This window comes from Ursus arctos, unplaced genomic scaffold (genome assembly GCF_023065955.2).
Source record: "Ursus arctos isolate Adak ecotype North America unplaced genomic scaffold, UrsArc2.0 scaffold_2, whole genome shotgun sequence".
NCBI lineage: Eukaryota > Metazoa > Chordata > Mammalia > Carnivora > Ursidae > Ursus > Ursus arctos.
Window position 1 is genome coordinate 99,192,948 of NW_026622874.1, and position 16,288 is coordinate 99,209,235.

A 16,288-nucleotide genomic window follows, 5' to 3' on the forward strand; every position below is an offset into this window, starting at 1 on the left:
GGGAGCAAGAGAGAAACTTCCAATCTTAAGAAGAAAATCTGTCTCTCTTTTTTGGAATGAAGGGAGGCAGGAGGGAGGAAGAAGCAATATACCCTCTGAGGGCAGAAAAATGCTTTCCATCATGCGACACTGTCCACTAGACAAGACAGTGCCGTGGGTTCTGCCAACTGAGGCTCTGTCACCGAGCACCACTGATGGGCGTTTCCAGAGTCTCTAGAAACAGATCCTTCCTAACCTTCCCCACACCCATCTCCTAAGAGCAGAATTAAAGGCTGGGTGCCAGCATTCCAAAAGGGCCCTGCGTGTGTCCCTTGCAGGCGGGCAGGGGTCTCAGCACTTGGTGCCTTCCCCGCAGGCCATCTGAGCACCAACCCCTGGGCAATAACTGGGCTGCCCTGCTCCCTCCGCCTCCCCTCTCTCCTTCCACATGTTCAGTGCAGGTCTTTAGACACATCAAATATGAAGGATACGGAAAAGATGAAAAGTCACATAAGTAAAAGGCCTTTGGCTTTCACTGTAAAAGGCACCCTAAAACTCTTCCACGATCCAACGGACGCTCTCAGGGGAAGGAGGATGCTTCTCCTCACCTGAAATCTGGAGTAATGAGGACCGAAACCAGGATCGGACTGGAGGAGCGTCTTCTTAACTTAGCCCCTACTCCACCCGACGCACGCGAGCGCCACACTCAGCACAGAGGGGAAGCGACAAAGGCGATGTGGGAACTCACCCTGGCTCCACGACTTAGGAGCCGCGTGACTTGGGGCAAGTCACGTAACATATCGGAGCCTCAGCTTACTCACAAACCAAAGGGATGTGCTGTTAAGAGCTAACTCACAAGGTTTTGTAAGGATAAAATAAAGCAATATATGAAATGTTCTCAAAATGTTAAGGTGCAATCCGGTTCCAAGATAATGATCTAATTTGAGTCAAAATTGGTAAAAGCAAATATTCTCTGAAGCCCAAACACAAAGCCAGAGAAGAGAAAAACACAGAGGCGTAACTTAACAACACAGGTAATTCTTGACGTCAATGGCTGCTTTTGGTCAGGAAACACAAACACCCAGTATATTCTTCCTTCAAGTTGAAAAACAGGTCTAGCGGTGAGGCTGCCAAATGATCCAGCTCCGACAGTCTCTGGCTCCGTCCCCTCGGCCAGCAGCAAGGCTGCCGCCTCCGCCGTCAGTGACGGTACAGCACTCGGCTGCGTGAGCGGGGCAAGCAGACGTGGGAAGTGGGGATCCACAGATCTGAAGAGTTCCCCATCCTGACTCACAAGGAAGCATCACTACTTGTCTCAGCTCAGCTAGAGCTGGAGTGAACCCGGCCCCAGAAGGACTGCTCGACTGGAAACAGCTCAGTGAGGCTGGAGCCATTTTCAAAGTCACCCACACCTCAATTCATGTTACTTATGCTTTCCCAAGCCAGCTGAATTCCTGATAAACAGAGGTGCACATGGAAAGGAAAATAACCGAAACTTACTGCTGAATATTCTTCCAGGGCGTGGCATACATTATCTTAAGTCCTCTTGACAACAGCACTTCAGGATAAAGATTATCCCCATTTCAAAGAAGAAACAGGTTCAGAAGGATTAAGTAACGTGGCTTATCTTGGTACAGCTGACCAGAGGTGAATTAACAACCTGAACCCCTAATTCTTGTTTTGCTGACCAGACTGCTCTGCCTTTGGCAGTCATGGAAGTTTAAAAAAAATCCCTAAATTTTGAAGAAACTGCCACTTAGCACCACTCAAAGCGGTACAAGCTCAAGACGAAAGCCCGAGGAGTCTGATATGGCACAAAGGACACAGTTTTGAAAGCTTTTGCCCCGATTTATTAGGTCAGTCCTTGCTAGCTGAACAAGACTATATTTACTGAGCGCCTCCTGCATGTCAGGAACCTGCTAGGCTCCAGGCGTACAGAGGACACTTGCACTGTGAAACTCTGGACAGACGCCGAGGAGAAGGTCTGTGGCTGGAATGTGGGCCACCACTGCTGGCCTGGGTTTTGAGAAACGGTGATAACATGGGGACAAGCCTCCGGTTCTCAGTTTTCTCCAGGACCGGGCCAGAGCTGACGCTGAGCCGGACAGTCAGGCATCTATGGGTCTCAACCTCTGGTTATGGCTTATCTCCTCCCTGTACACGATTACAAGACTGGACAAAATACATAAGGCGGCAGTTTTCAGGTACTGGACAGTCAACAGCCCAGGTTCTAATCCTGAAGAGAAACAAAATATCAGAGGGGAGCTCCCCATGTGCTCCAGGGCTCTGTTTAGGGTCACTTTACAAACTGCAGCAGACAGACACGGAGCCCAGAGAGCAGGAGCCTCCCTGGACGGCGGCAACAGAGGCTGCCAAAGAGGCTGAACTGCAGGGCGAGGCAGAAGGAGAGGAGGGAGGAAGCTCAGAGAGCGAGCAAGCACCCCAGAAATCTGCATGGGGTCCCTCCGAGTCTTGTCTGCGGCCGCCTCCTGAGCGGCACATGTGTGCACCTGGAAGAGAACGAGGCTGACGGACACTCACAGAGCTGGGAAGACTGGTCAGAGTGGAGACTTCCCTCAACAGCCTGGTGACCCCCTTCAAAGTCCTTAAGAAGAAGGCTACTCTAACATACGGCAAGGGATACCCTAGGCCTGTTGTAAAGGTGTCCCCACCAGCATGGAGCTGAGCTGCCTTCGGGATGCAACTGCACGCTCTTCAGAGGGGTAGTGCTCACGCTGGGCGTGCACTGGAATCACTTGGGAGGCGAGTGAAAACTCAGTGGGGCTGGTAGTACCCCTCACACAACCCCCGCAACCCAAGCCCGGCCTAGAAGGCTGGTCAGGGATCAGGGTCAGGGAAGGCCGGCGTGGTTATCAAGTGACAAACCAGCTGGCTTCAGAGCACGGCCAGCACTATGCCACGGATCCCAGAACATTCATTTTCCCATAAGGCCTAGCGTCATCTAGAAAACTGGAACATTAAGTACTTTACTCACCCCCGATGATTTTAAGTTGAGGGCTAGGGTCCCAAGGCCAAGCGGCCCTCCACCCGAAGATGCCCACTTTCATCTTCCCCGTGCTCCGTACATGCGCTCAGCCTGCGGCGAGCCTTCCTTCCACGGACACAGCACAGTCAGCCCAAGCCTAGCGCTCTGTCCTCCCGCGTCCACTCACGCACATGTACAGGCTTTTGCATTAACTGGGTTACAGGAATACTAGTCTTCTGAGGCCTCTTTTTTTTTTTTTGAATAAAAAAAAATGTGTTTTTTTTTTAAACTATCTTCCTCCCCCAGCTCCACCCACTCCAGGTAATATGTATTAACAAACTGGTGAGTATAATCTTTCTGTATTTTTCCATACACATAGTGTACACACAAGAAAATACAGATAAGGGGAAGAGGGAGCATTTGCTTTATGCAACATGCCAACCTCTCTACATCTTTATTTCTTACTCAGCAACATCACAATGTGGAATCCCTCTGGGTCAACTAGACCAGCAGCTCCACATCTTTCTCTATGACAGCCGTGTGGTAGCCCACAGTGCGGATGGCCTGAAACTGGCTCTCGTTCCCCCCCGTGAGAGTTTACTTTGTCGTGTTTCTTTTCTTCACCGCCACCTCAAATGACACTACGACAAATCATTCCACTCCACGTCCTTAAGTTTCAGTGCCTCTCTGTCCTATGGAAGTGAATCTAGCAACGGGAGTGTGTATTTTTAATTATACAGCTATTGCCCCACTAGCTCTCCAAAAACTGGTAATGATTCATATGCAATTCAGGACAGAAACTTCCCCATATCCTTACTAGCAACAGCAGCTCTGAGGTTCCATGCCTCTAACCCGCACGTCCCTAACTACTGAATGGGACCACCTTCCCGTTTGCTGGCCCGTCTGCCTCTGCCCATCGTCTAGGGGCTCCTCGTCCTCTTGCCAATGCGTAGGTGCCTGTTGTGTGTCGTGAGCAGTCGCCCTTGGCTGCTCCTCGTGTTGGAAACTACATCTTCCCAAGTCTGTTGTCCACCGACTTTGTTGTGGTGTTTATTGCTATGCAAAATATTTAATTTTTTTTTTTTAAGATTTTATTTATTTATGTGACAGAGAGACAGCCAGCGAGAGAGGGAACACAGCAGGGGAGTGAGAGAGGAAGAAGCAGGCTCCCAGCGGAGGAGCCTGATGTGGGACTCGATCCCGGAACGCCGGGATCACGCCCTGAGCCGAAGGCAGACGCTTTAACGACTGCGCTACCCAGGCGCCCCTAAATATTTAATCTTTATAGAACGGTCGACCTTTCATGTAATAGCCGCCCTTTATTGTACAACTCCTGGGTTTATCTCAGGAGAGGAGGGCCTTTCTAGTTAGGAGGCCTCGCTCATCGCTGGGTAACACAAACAGCCTTCCAGAATTTTGCCAATATCACATTTATTTCTTGTATCTTGATTTTTACATACAGGATGGTGCAGACTTCCAATAATTTCCCAGATGGCTGGGTAACTATGCTCACATTTAACAGGGAAGCTATCTCTTCCCCGCTGATAGGAGTTTCACTTTTGCCATAGATTCACTTGGTCTACGTACTGTCTACTCTCTACCTATCTGTTTCTCCGTCAAAACCATACGGATCTCTACGACAGTGGCTTGCTGTGAGTTCTGGTACCTCGTAAAGCAAGCCTCCCTTTCTGCCCCAACTGACTTCTTTTTCATACTCTACTGGCTCTTCTAGACACTTATTTTTCCACGTGAAGCTAAAGATAATTTTTACCTGCCCCCCCCCGCAGCAATCCTGTGAGGGTTCTTAATGGGATTGTTTATGAAGTTTACGTATTAATTCTGAGTTAACATGGGCGCCTGGGTGGCTCAGTCGGTTAAGTGTCTGCCTTCGACTCAGGTCATGATCCCAAGGTCCTGGGATTGAGCCCCGTATCAGGCTCCCTGCTCAGTGGGGAGTCTGCTTCTCTCCCTCTGCCCCTCCCCTGGCTTGTGCGCTCTCTCTCTCACTCACTCTCTCAAATAACTAAAATCTTTAAAAAAATAATTTTGAGTTAACTGACATTTCTGTGTTGTCTTCCCACCAAAAAATGGGCTACATCTTTCCACTTGTTCACATGTTTTATGTCCTTCGGTGACACTGCACACATAGTCCTGTGTCCTTCTCACATTTACTCCCAAATAATTTATAATAAATTATAAATAATTTCTGTGGCATTGCTGAAAACGGAATGAGGATTTTTTACCCTCATTTCCAGATACACTTTAGTGTATCTATAAGCAAGCTACAATGAATTCTTACTAATTTTTTAAAGAAAATTTTTGTTTTTTAAAGAAACTAGTATCTTGCTTTTTCTCAATATACAGTATCGTGTCCCCAGTAAAAAAGGGTGACCAGTGATTGTTTAGGGTAGCTTACTGGCTAAGAGTGTGGGCCCTGGAGACCACAGCTCTGATTTTGAATCCCAGCTCTGCTCTATGACCAAGATCTTCCAAGTGAAGAACCCGAGACTAGCGCAGGTGAGGCCCCACATCTGGGACCCTCACTCTTTCATTTCACACACACTGGTCACTCATGCCAGAGGTTCAGCACAAGCTGATTAGTAACCAGACTTCCTAATCTCTACCACTGTGGACACAACACACAGTACAGATTAAGAAAAAATCATGTAAAATTGCACCGAACCCTAGTGTTTACGTATCATGCTCCTGCAACACTGGGTAGCCACACTCTGAGAGCCGGAGAACCCCAGGGTTTCTCAGCAGAAAGTTACCTTAACTTTAAAAGTGGGAAAATCCTAAAGAGGCTCTCTCGTGAACAGTGGTCACCCGGGTACCTCTCAAGGCCACGGCCACAGAGGTCTTCAGCTATCTGAGCCACCACAAGGCCCACGCCACCCACTGGAACCTGTGTACTTAGCTCATCACAGTGACCTGTGGCATCTCACTGGAGCTGCTAAGGAAGGCTGACAGGCAAGGGACAGGAAGTCCCAGGCTCTCGGCCAGAAAGGCAGAATGGTGTGGAGCGTAGCATACTGGCAGCTTCTGCTGTTTACATGGCCTTCACAGATGTCACATGTAAACTTCAGAGTTGCAGGCTACCTAAGACCCAGGCATACGTCTCCTCTTAAACAATAGGCAAAAATAAAATGTAATTGGGGGTGCTTTACTAGATCAGTTTCCAAAATAGCCAACGGCTTTTAGTTGGACGTGTGGGCTATTCTATTTTCAACCAACACAGAAAGCCTGACTTTGAGTCAGCCAATAAATATTCTGACTCCAATTTAAAAATATGCTATATGGTTTGCTATGATCAAAAAAAAAAAAAAAAAAAAAGCTTAAAGCACAAATTTTGCCCCAAGTGGGAATTTTACATAAAACATAGCTACTTAAAAGAGAGAGAGAGAGGGACGCCTAGGTGGCTCAGTCAGTTAAGCGTTTGCCTTCAGCTCAGTTCATGATCCCAGGTCCTGGGATGAAGTCCCACATCGGATTTCCTGCTCAGCAGGGAGCCTGCTTCTCCCTCTCCCTCTGCCACTCCCCCGGCTTGTGCTCTCTCTCTCTGACAAATAAATACATAAAATCTTTAAAAAAAGAGCGAGAGGGAGACAGGGAGACAGGGAGGGGACAGTTGCCAGTAGTTTAAAGAATATTACCTTGTACCTGGATAGCACCCAAACCATGTGATTTAATTTATCATCTTTATTTGTTCTAAAGCTCACACATTTCTAAATTAAGTAGAACTTTAACCTATAGAAACTCACAGGAAAAGAACATTTACTCTGATGTCTTTGCCAATTTTTAAAATACAGTAGCAGGAACAAATGTGAGCTTTAAATGCAATTTCTAGCTGCCTCTGAGGCCTTCACGCTGTTGAGTCTGACATGACATTCTCTCTAAACGCCCCAGCCTCCAAGATCAAAAAACTCCTAAACCACCTTTTAGGGAATAATCTGCCGCGTCTTACAAAAGAGTAACAATATAAATATGCTGAGTATTAACCTGCTATAAGAGATTAAAAAATGAAATCCAAGGTTTCTCCATTATAAGGCAAACAGATATTTACATTTTGAAGTTTCGTGTAAGGGATTCTGCCTCGTGCTTGAAGAAACCCATAATCTTTGGGGTTTTTTATAAAGCCCTTTATCAGAATGACTTGCTTACTCTGCATGTCAAATAAGATATAGATGTATGGAAAAATGTTAATAATTTTCTTTCTTCCCTACCCTGAAATAACACTGAGAATTTGATAGAGTACTTTTCCATGTCTGTTCTCACATACACACACGCACACACACACACACTCACTCAACCACATGCACGCACTCACACCTCTACAAATACAAGCAGATGTTTTCTTATTTAAAAAGATGGCATCACACTATAAATATATTCCTGTGAAACCTACCTTTTAAAAATAAGAATACTAAAAAAAAAAAAGAAAAAAAGAATTCTTAGTAGCCCTTAAGGTCAACACACACAGGTGCTCCTTTTCTGCTCTTCGGATCATTAAGAGTTAAATGACTTAATTAAAGTCAACTAAAGAGAAGCTGGTTTCCCTGGAGACCTGAGAAATAATTTCAAACATATTTTAAATATAAATCTGAGCTCAGAAGGCTAGAGGAGAATAAGCAGAAATCTCCTTTTGGGTTGACAGAACCATTACCTCAGGCCTCAAAGCCCTTTGTTGTTTTAATTACGAAAATTACATCAAGGGTCTGAGCAAACAAAATACAATGTGCTCCAAAGACCTGTGGCTGTTCAAATCGGACCAGAACGGTTTCTGCACAAATGCGTCACACTGACCGCTGTACTGCTCGCACACAACCCCTGACCACCTGCAACCCGCCCGGGGGTGGGGTGGGGCGGGGAAGCAGGTCTCTCCGAGCGCTGGCTGCCAGCCTATCAGATCCTCCCTTCCTCACCCAGCAACCTCGCAACTAGAACCACAGCCTGACGCTGTCATGAAAGGGACACACAGAGAGATGTCTGCAGGGAGACTGGCACCGTCTGCTCTCAGCTCTGAGCAAATTTTTCACATTCTCTGAAATTCTGGAAATGGCTTCTAGACCTCAGGCTGTATGGAGACATTCTGTTCCCTGGTACCAGTTTAACGGAAGCCCAACTCCACCCTCATTCCGACACTGGGACATCCAGGACAGCTTCTACTCATACGCCCTCCAAAGTCCTTTGCGGAACCTGGACGCCCACGGCGCCACCGGGTGGACCCACCTGTGCAGGAAGTGCAGCTTGTGCATGGCGGCCAGGCCCGCCGCGATCTCGCAGGCCATCCGCTGCAGCAGCATGGTCTGCGAGTCCCCCCGCATGTGCTCTTGCTCGTTGCGCAGGTAAGCTTTTAGGTCACCCTGCAAAAAGGAGTCCAGGTCAGCTTCCACGGGGATGAGGTGAACGAACTGGCAACTGAACAGGTGCCTGAGCCAATGGTAACTATGAAGATTATTTATTAGAAATCACTTAGATTTGACCTCGATAAAGAATCTGATTCGAAGCAAGTTCCAAATTACAAAGAGTAATTCCATTCAAAGACTTTGAAGTATAGAGAACACTATTATCTTTTAGGATCATTCTAGCTAAATTATTAGTTTATCTTTAAACTAAATATTAGTTTATATGAACACACGTAAAGCAAAACAGTAAAAATAAGACAATTTTTCAATGATGCACAATATAAACTAAGTGCAGATTATAGAAGTTTCCAGGTAACTGACATGATATGGTGCTATGCACGCTGTCTTTAAGGATTCCAGGAGACACACGGTCAGAGAACATTACGTCATGAAGGCTATCGCCAAAGCACTTGTGAGCAACGGAGAGGGACAGAACGAAAGAAAACTGGGTGGGAGAGGAGGGGAAAAAGCACGCTGAGTGCTGGCCAAGTCTCTGCCAGCCTCCCCAGGGCCTTGTGTGGCCCAGACGCCACTCTGAGAAAGAACATTCCAGCCCGTCCACAAAAATTCATAAAGTTACAAAGCCCATTCAAAGGAGGGCAGCCTGGGCAGGAAAACGAACAAATTCACACCTGGACACCCGATATGCAACCGCTGAAATGCCGAGCTCTCCAGGCACTCCCACCGGACCTCCCTGTGTTACTCTGCCTTTCTGCCGGGACTTTAATTTAGGACTGTATGTTTTGGGGAATATACGTTTAAGGAAATAAAATCTTCCACATTCTCTTTATCACATGAGTAAATATTTATTGCTCTGACTCAATTCCAAACTAAAGCTTTATATAAACGGTTAATACGGTTTAGAAAGCAAGCCAACAGCTTTCAATGTGCGTTATACCTGAGTCAAGGAAAGACTCCTGCAGGAGGAAACCGGCTAAGCAACAGAATGCATTTCTTACCACTGGTAGGAAAGACGGCCAATTTATCAAGTTCTTCCCAGAGGAAAACCCAATAAGCACGAATATTCTGCTACAAACATCTGCTTACTTTCAATGCTAAGCACATCACAGTATAAATTCTAGGTCCCCTCCAGGACCCCTTCATTCCCAGTTTCAAGGCTTTTCATATGAATGATAATGTTGAGATTAATAATCACGGCCACTGGAACTTCTGAGCAGTGTGCCAAGCACTGTGCTAGAAGCTTCTACATGTGTTGCCTCAAATAATTCCTGCAATTTGAAACACTTCCTGGATGTGGAAATGAGGCCCAGGGAGGAGGCCAACCACCGTGCACAAGGCCACAGCCAATACACAGTGGGGCTGCACTCCTACTTCTCAGTTTTACCAACCTGTCAAGAAGATCCTACTACTTAGGGATGCAGATCGAATCAATTTATTTTATAAGAATGAATGTAAAATAACTTAATGTCAACCCCATGGATTTGTCGGATTCTCCCAAACTTAATGGAACTTCGGCGGGGTGAGGGGTGGGGGGGGGGATGGTTTGTGCCCTCAGGACCCATGTCTCTGACCTCTTATTTCCTCCCAGACGTGATTCTGGAATTGCAAGCTGCTCCAGAGCAGACCCTTTCTTGCCTTTTAAAAACACGTGTCCCTAACCGCCCCCACCTTGCCCTCCCCTAGGCTAGTCTCTACCCACTGGTGAGAGTGGTGGGAATAAAGACGATTCTCACAATAATTACATTAACCCAGACAAACACCAGCAAAAAGCTCCATGCCTACAGGCTAATGGGATTTTCAAAAGGTGGCCCATGCGGAAACTAAATATGAAAATAAATAGTTTAAGTTTATTTACATTACCAATGAAATGGCAACTTAAATCCATTTGTCTAACCCCTCTCCTGCAATATCCATCTAAGGAAAAAATTACCCTCACACAAACGTAGCATTATGCTGCGCTGTATTTGGCCAGTTCTCAAAACAAACAGAAGCTGCTGGCAAACAGGGAACACTTCACAAGTGACTTTGGCCATGAAGGCAGAATGGCAGAGTGGGTGTTGTTATTTTTCAAGGTTATCTAAAGTACAGTTTACCCTTCGACAATGTAGGGGTGAGGGGCACCGACCCCCGAGTGGTCGAAAATCCACATATAACTTTAGACTCTCCAAAAACATAACGATTAACAGCCTATTGTTGACCAGAAGACTTATGGAGTAACAGAGTCACTTAACACACATTCTGTATGTTACATACATTATACACTATATTCTTAGAATAAAGTAAAACAGAACAAAAGGAAATGTTAAAAAAAAAATCGTAAGGAAGAGAAAATACACTTACAGAACTGCCCTGCACTTACTGGGAAAAATCGGCGTCAATGTAGACCTGCGCGGTTCAAACCCACGTTGATCAATGGGCAACTGTATACTCATTACCACTCACTGTGTTAAGAGGTCTTGTCTCCACAATAATTCACTCTCCAAATTTCACCAGAAGGTAAAATAAAACAAGAAGGGGATTTTGCTTCAGAACGTTCATGCTCCTAGTGTTTCTAGCTTGGCAAAACTAAAAGGCTCTCCCCACCCTCCATGACGGGGATAAAGTTAGCAGTTAGCACAACCCAGGCAAACACCTCTAACCTGGGCGAGGAGCTAACGTCAATGAGTGAGGGGAGCCTGATCACTATTTCTCCTGGATGGGATTTGTGGTGGTTTGTGCAGGACCCAGGGTTAGTTCTATGTTCTAGAAAGATCCTCAGAGCTCTCCTGGTACCACTGTTTAAATCCTTTTTTTTTTTTTTTTAAGGTTTTACTTATTTGAGAGAGAAAGAAAATGAGCAGGAGGGGCAGAGGGAGACGGGGAGAGAGAGAATCTCAAGCAGACTCCACACTGAGCGCAGAGCCTGACGTGGGGCTTGATCTCACGACCCTGAGATCATGACCTGAACTGAAATCAAGAGTCAGACGCTTAACTGATTAAGTCACCCAGGCGCCACTGGTACCACCGTTAAAAAAAAAAAAAATCAGCATATAAGCTTTAATTACAGTAAAAAAATGTTCATATTAAATAAATACTAAAAATTGATCCATTCTATCCAAAACAGACAAAACTGTTATTGAGATATCTGGTTTATTTTATGTTTCAGTGGTAGACAGAGATTATTACTTTGGTCTCTTATTTAAAGAAAAAACCATGAAGACCAGCAACGTATTCTGAATTAAAATACACTTTCCTTTATCCAAGTCTTAAAAATTTCTCAGATCCTCCCCAAAACCGCCCAAAAAGACTCTAGAAGAAACATGTATGACGCTAGATGGCAGCAAAGCGCTGCACCAAGAACTCCGAGGGAGCAGGGACTGGGAATGGCCTCCTGCATTGAGTCACCCAAAGACCTTCACAGGGACCCTCACCCGTGTCCTCTTGACTTCCAACCCACACCACCATGCGGGCTGTAGCCGGCTTTCGGCAGGGCACTGAGAACAATGAATTAATTTCATCATAATGTAAAAACTCAACAAGTGAATAGTCAATAACTGGAAAATTAGTCATTCATAGGTTTAATAGGATGACTGGGGGGAAATTTATGATTTGTAAACAAAAATTTGAATGAAAGGATGCAAGACGGGCATCAGCAGCCACATAGTCCGTCCCTGCCAATGAATGAACACGTACATCCACGTCCAGCTGAACGCCCTGAGCACCTGTCCGGTCACCCCCCGCCCGCCCAGGGCCTCTTCCTCAGCACACAAGCCCTCACCTGCCAATGTCCACACCCTGACACCCCACCTTCTGTTGTTACAGATTATTCACCCCTGTGCCCAAACACCCCCCAGGTCAGTCCAACCAAGAACCAAACAAGCCTCCCTCTGCCTCCACACGCCTCTCACACTAGCATCCCATTTCCCTCCTCCCTTCACAGATGAACTCTCTTCTGGCTGACTCACCTCCCGCTCTCACAAGACCACCCCCACCCCAGCCCCCCATGCTCGCTGCAGCTGCTCCCACAGCACTCCCCCACCTATCTCACCAGCACAGCCAACGTGGAGCCCTCCCTTTTCTCTCCACCTGTCTCCAGATCTCCTATCTCACTGGCAGGCCTTTCCCAGGCCCCTGTGCTGGATCTTCCTCCTCTCACTGATCTGTAAGTGCAGGCACAGTCCAGGGCTCAACCCTGGCCCTCGTCACTGTGGACACTCATTCCCAGATGACCCGATCCACCCCATGATTTTATTTTATTTTTTTTTAAATTATTTATTTATTTATTTGACAGAGATAGAGACAGCCAGCGAGAGAGGGAACACAAGCAGGGGGAGTGGGAGAGGAAGAAGCAGGCTCCTACCGGAGGAGCCTGATGTGGGGCTTGATCCCATAGCGCCGGGATCACGCCCTGAGCCGAAGGCAGACACTTAACCGCTGTGCCACCCAGGCGCCCCTCACCCCATGATTTTAAAAATCATTTCTAACACATTTTTCAGGCTCAAAGCCCTCTGTCCCCTGAGCCCCAGACTCATCCTCCCAATTGTTGACTTGACACCCTCTCCCAGATGCCCTAAGACACCCCTCAAATCTAAGAAGCCTGATACGTAACTCAGACAACCTGCTCCATCTCAGGAAATGGTATCACCATTTTCCCAGTAGATCAGATCAAAACTGAAGACGTCATTCTTGGGTTTGCTGTCTCTAGACTCCCACATCCAACCCATCACCAAGTCCTGGATCTATTTTCACCAAGAGCCAGGGCCTCAGGGCCCTCTCCACCCAGGTGCCCACAACCTCACTATCAAGCCTGATCACGGTGCATCATGAGCGTCCCCTCTGCTGCCCCTGGGTTAGGGACACTGTCCACATGCACCTCTGTTCCCCTGTAACTCCATGTCCTCTCTTTTACATGAGCTCTGTGGGGGCAGGGACACATCATTCCATCTTCGTATGCCCAGCACCTAGAAGGTTCCCCGGTGCATGAGCTTACTTAATGAATATATTTATAAACAAGACATACCCATTAAGTAAGCATCTTCTGTACAAAGGACAATTCTAAAACAGAGGCTCCCCACTGGTGGAAAAAATATATAAAAGCATTAAACCACCTGGTATAAAAACACACAATAAAATTAAGCCATCAATTAAAGTCCCCACTTTGCCATTGGTAATTATGTGAGCTCAGGCAAGTCGATTAACCAGACAAATAAAGAACAGAAAGCATGGTGCTGAAGCCAGACAGACCTGGGTTCAACTCTTCAATGAATACCTTCATCTCTCTCAGCCTCAGTTTTCCAATCTGTAAAATGAAGCTATTGCCACCCATCTCACAGGGCTCTGAGGACCCACAAAGGGAGTAACGGACATTTCCCAGGCCCAGCACAAGGCCTGGGACAGACAAAACTAGAGCCTTCCCTTCCTTAGGCCTCTTGGTGGGCAGCGGCCAAGGTTCCTTTGGCTCTGAGATCCCATGATTCCAAGTGTTACTGACTCTTGATGAGAGACGGAATAAAGCAAACCCCACAGAGGAATATGCTACACATCGAGAATCCCAAACAGACTTTTTTTTTTTTTTTTTAAAGATTCTATTTATTTATTTGACAGAGAGAGAGACAGCCAGCGAGAGAGGGAACACAAGCAGGGGGAGTGGGAGAGGAAGAAGCAGGCTCCCAGCGGAGGAGCCTGATGTGGGGCTCGATCCCAGAATGCCGGGATCACGCCCTGAGCCGAAGGCAGACGCTTAACTACTGAGCCACCCAGGCGCCCCCCAAACAGACTTCTTTCCCATTCTCATGTGGCCACTGCTAACTCCTCTCAGAAACTCACTCCCTGCTTTATCAGCTATCATAAAGGAAATGTGTACCAGACGTCAAGAACCTTCCTTGCAAAGAAAATACCATCTCTTGCTTCGGGGTCAGGTGACAGAGTCAAAGAAACTGATGACTCTTCAGAAAGATTAAGACGGAGCAACGTGTCTGTCACCTCAGCCTACAGTCTGGGCTCCAGAGTGGTCTCTCTGCTTTTCGCCCTTCCAACCGATCTTTCCCAGCAGACGCCAACCTGCTTCTCCAGTCTCCACACCCCTGCAGGGCACTGTGGGCTTCTCCGCCTGGCTCAGGCCGTTCCTGATAACACAGGTCTATCCAACCACTGCTGCACACTCCAAGCAAACACCTTCTCCAATGCGAAGCCTTCTCCAATGATCCTCGTTAGAACTGCTACACTTTTTTTTTTTTTTTTAAGTAAGCTCTATGCCCAACGTGGGGCTTGAACTCATGATCGAGATCAGGGGTCACATGCTCTACAGACTGAGCTGCCAGATGCCCAGAACTGCTTATACTTCTATACACATTATTCAAACCTTTCATCATTAATTATGATCAACTGATATAACCAAAAATGAATAAAAATAACTACCATGTTCTAAGCACTTTACTATGTGCTCCAGAATTTACCTTAATCATCTTATTAACGGGCAGGGTCGTCTACCCAGTAAGTGGTATCACCCCCATCTGACTGATGTCTAAACTGAGGCTTAGAGAGGTCAGGTAACTTCCCAAAGCGACACACAGTGGCAGAAGGAGCATCCGAAGGCAGGCCAGCCTGGATCTAGAGGCAGGCAACGCAGGGATCTGGGTGACTTGCTGTGTTCCTGAGGGCGCCGTGCAGGAGCGGGGACGACTCACCCCTGTGCTCCCCGGGGCGCTGTGCATAGCCCTCTGTACTTCCTAGGTGCCTGGCACACTTGTGCTGAATGAGTGATCCTTACCCCCAAAACAATCTCCTTGCCTGGATATTCCTGAGAGAGCACTGTGAACCTCCCATGGCAACGAGTTACAGACAACACCCTGCAGTCATCTCCTTCCACGAATGTTGCGCCATCGGCATTAGAAACCGTCAGCTGCAGTCCAGCTACCGAACTCACTCGGAAGAGTTTTCTTTTTCTTTCATAAAAATTCTAAGATAAAGTGCTTTTCAACAACAGACTGGTAATTCCATCTCACAAGAATTACCTCAGTACAAAAATATTCTCTCCTTTCTATTAAGAGATGTTATCGCTGAGTATGATCACTGCCCGATGACGACTGAAAAGGCCAATGTTCATTCAATAGCTCTTGACCTACTAAGAACATGTGAAGATAGTGGCTCCTTTCACTGTGGCTGCAGCTGCTTATTACTGAGCCCGAGCGATTACCCTCTGTCCTCTGGACCCTTGCCAGCGGGCGGTTTTGCCTTGCATGACGCCCCTCTGCTCCGGATGGCCTATTCCTGGGAGGGCTATGGGGCGTCCAGGCTGGGAGCAGGGCTCAGTGTTGAAGTGAGGCTTTGGGGCGTCGGGGACGCATCCCTGCAGGTGGGGGCCGTCTTCGGTTCACTGGGATGACGCTACCTGACGCTTCCTGCCCTGCAGCCACTGCACATACTGAGCCTGGACAACTGGACTTTAGAGTTGGTGACCCTGCCGAGCCCCAGCACTCGCTGCTGCTGACCCTGCTCCCTCCGAAGCTTCCTAGAGCCCAGAGGTGAGGAGCACGAAACCATCCAACGACACGAACATGACCCCTCACTGCCGGGCAAGGTGGCGAGTTCCCTGGGTCAACAGCCTCTACTTGGATGGGAGACTGGCCGCTCCAAGCACTGACTGCCAGATTTCCCAAGGGGATAGGAGTGTCCTGCTAGGATAGGAAACACCTGGGACAGCGCCTTAAACTACCAGTAGGCAATCACTGACTTGTGTGTGTGTGTGGTGAAAAATGTGCAACATAACGCCACCATCGCAGCCACTTCTAAGTGTCCAGTTAAGGGCCATTAAGCACCTTCACCCAGTGTGCAGCCGCCCCGACCATCCGTCTCCAGAACTCTTTTCGTCTTCCCAAACGGAGACTCTGTCCCCGTTATATACTCACTCCCTATCCCTCCCAACCCTGTCCCTGGCACTCACCACCCCTGTCTGTCTCTGTGAGTCTGACTACTTTAG

The 16,288-nt window shown here is 47.4% G+C and overlaps 1 protein-coding gene across 2 annotated transcripts in view; it reads right to left on the bottom strand.

Moving 5' to 3' along the window:
• The window catches only part of LMTK2 (lemur tyrosine kinase 2), an 81,720-nt gene that overhangs the window by 21,956 nt on the left and 43,476 nt on the right, over positions 1-16,288 (bottom strand). For both annotated transcript variants that reach the window (XM_026516272.4, XM_026516273.4), the window contains exon 7: positions 8,195-8,328. In XM_026516272.4, the coding sequence (XP_026372057.2) occupies positions 8,195-8,328 (134 nt within the window). The remainder of the gene's footprint in view (positions 1-8,194; positions 8,329-16,288) is intronic.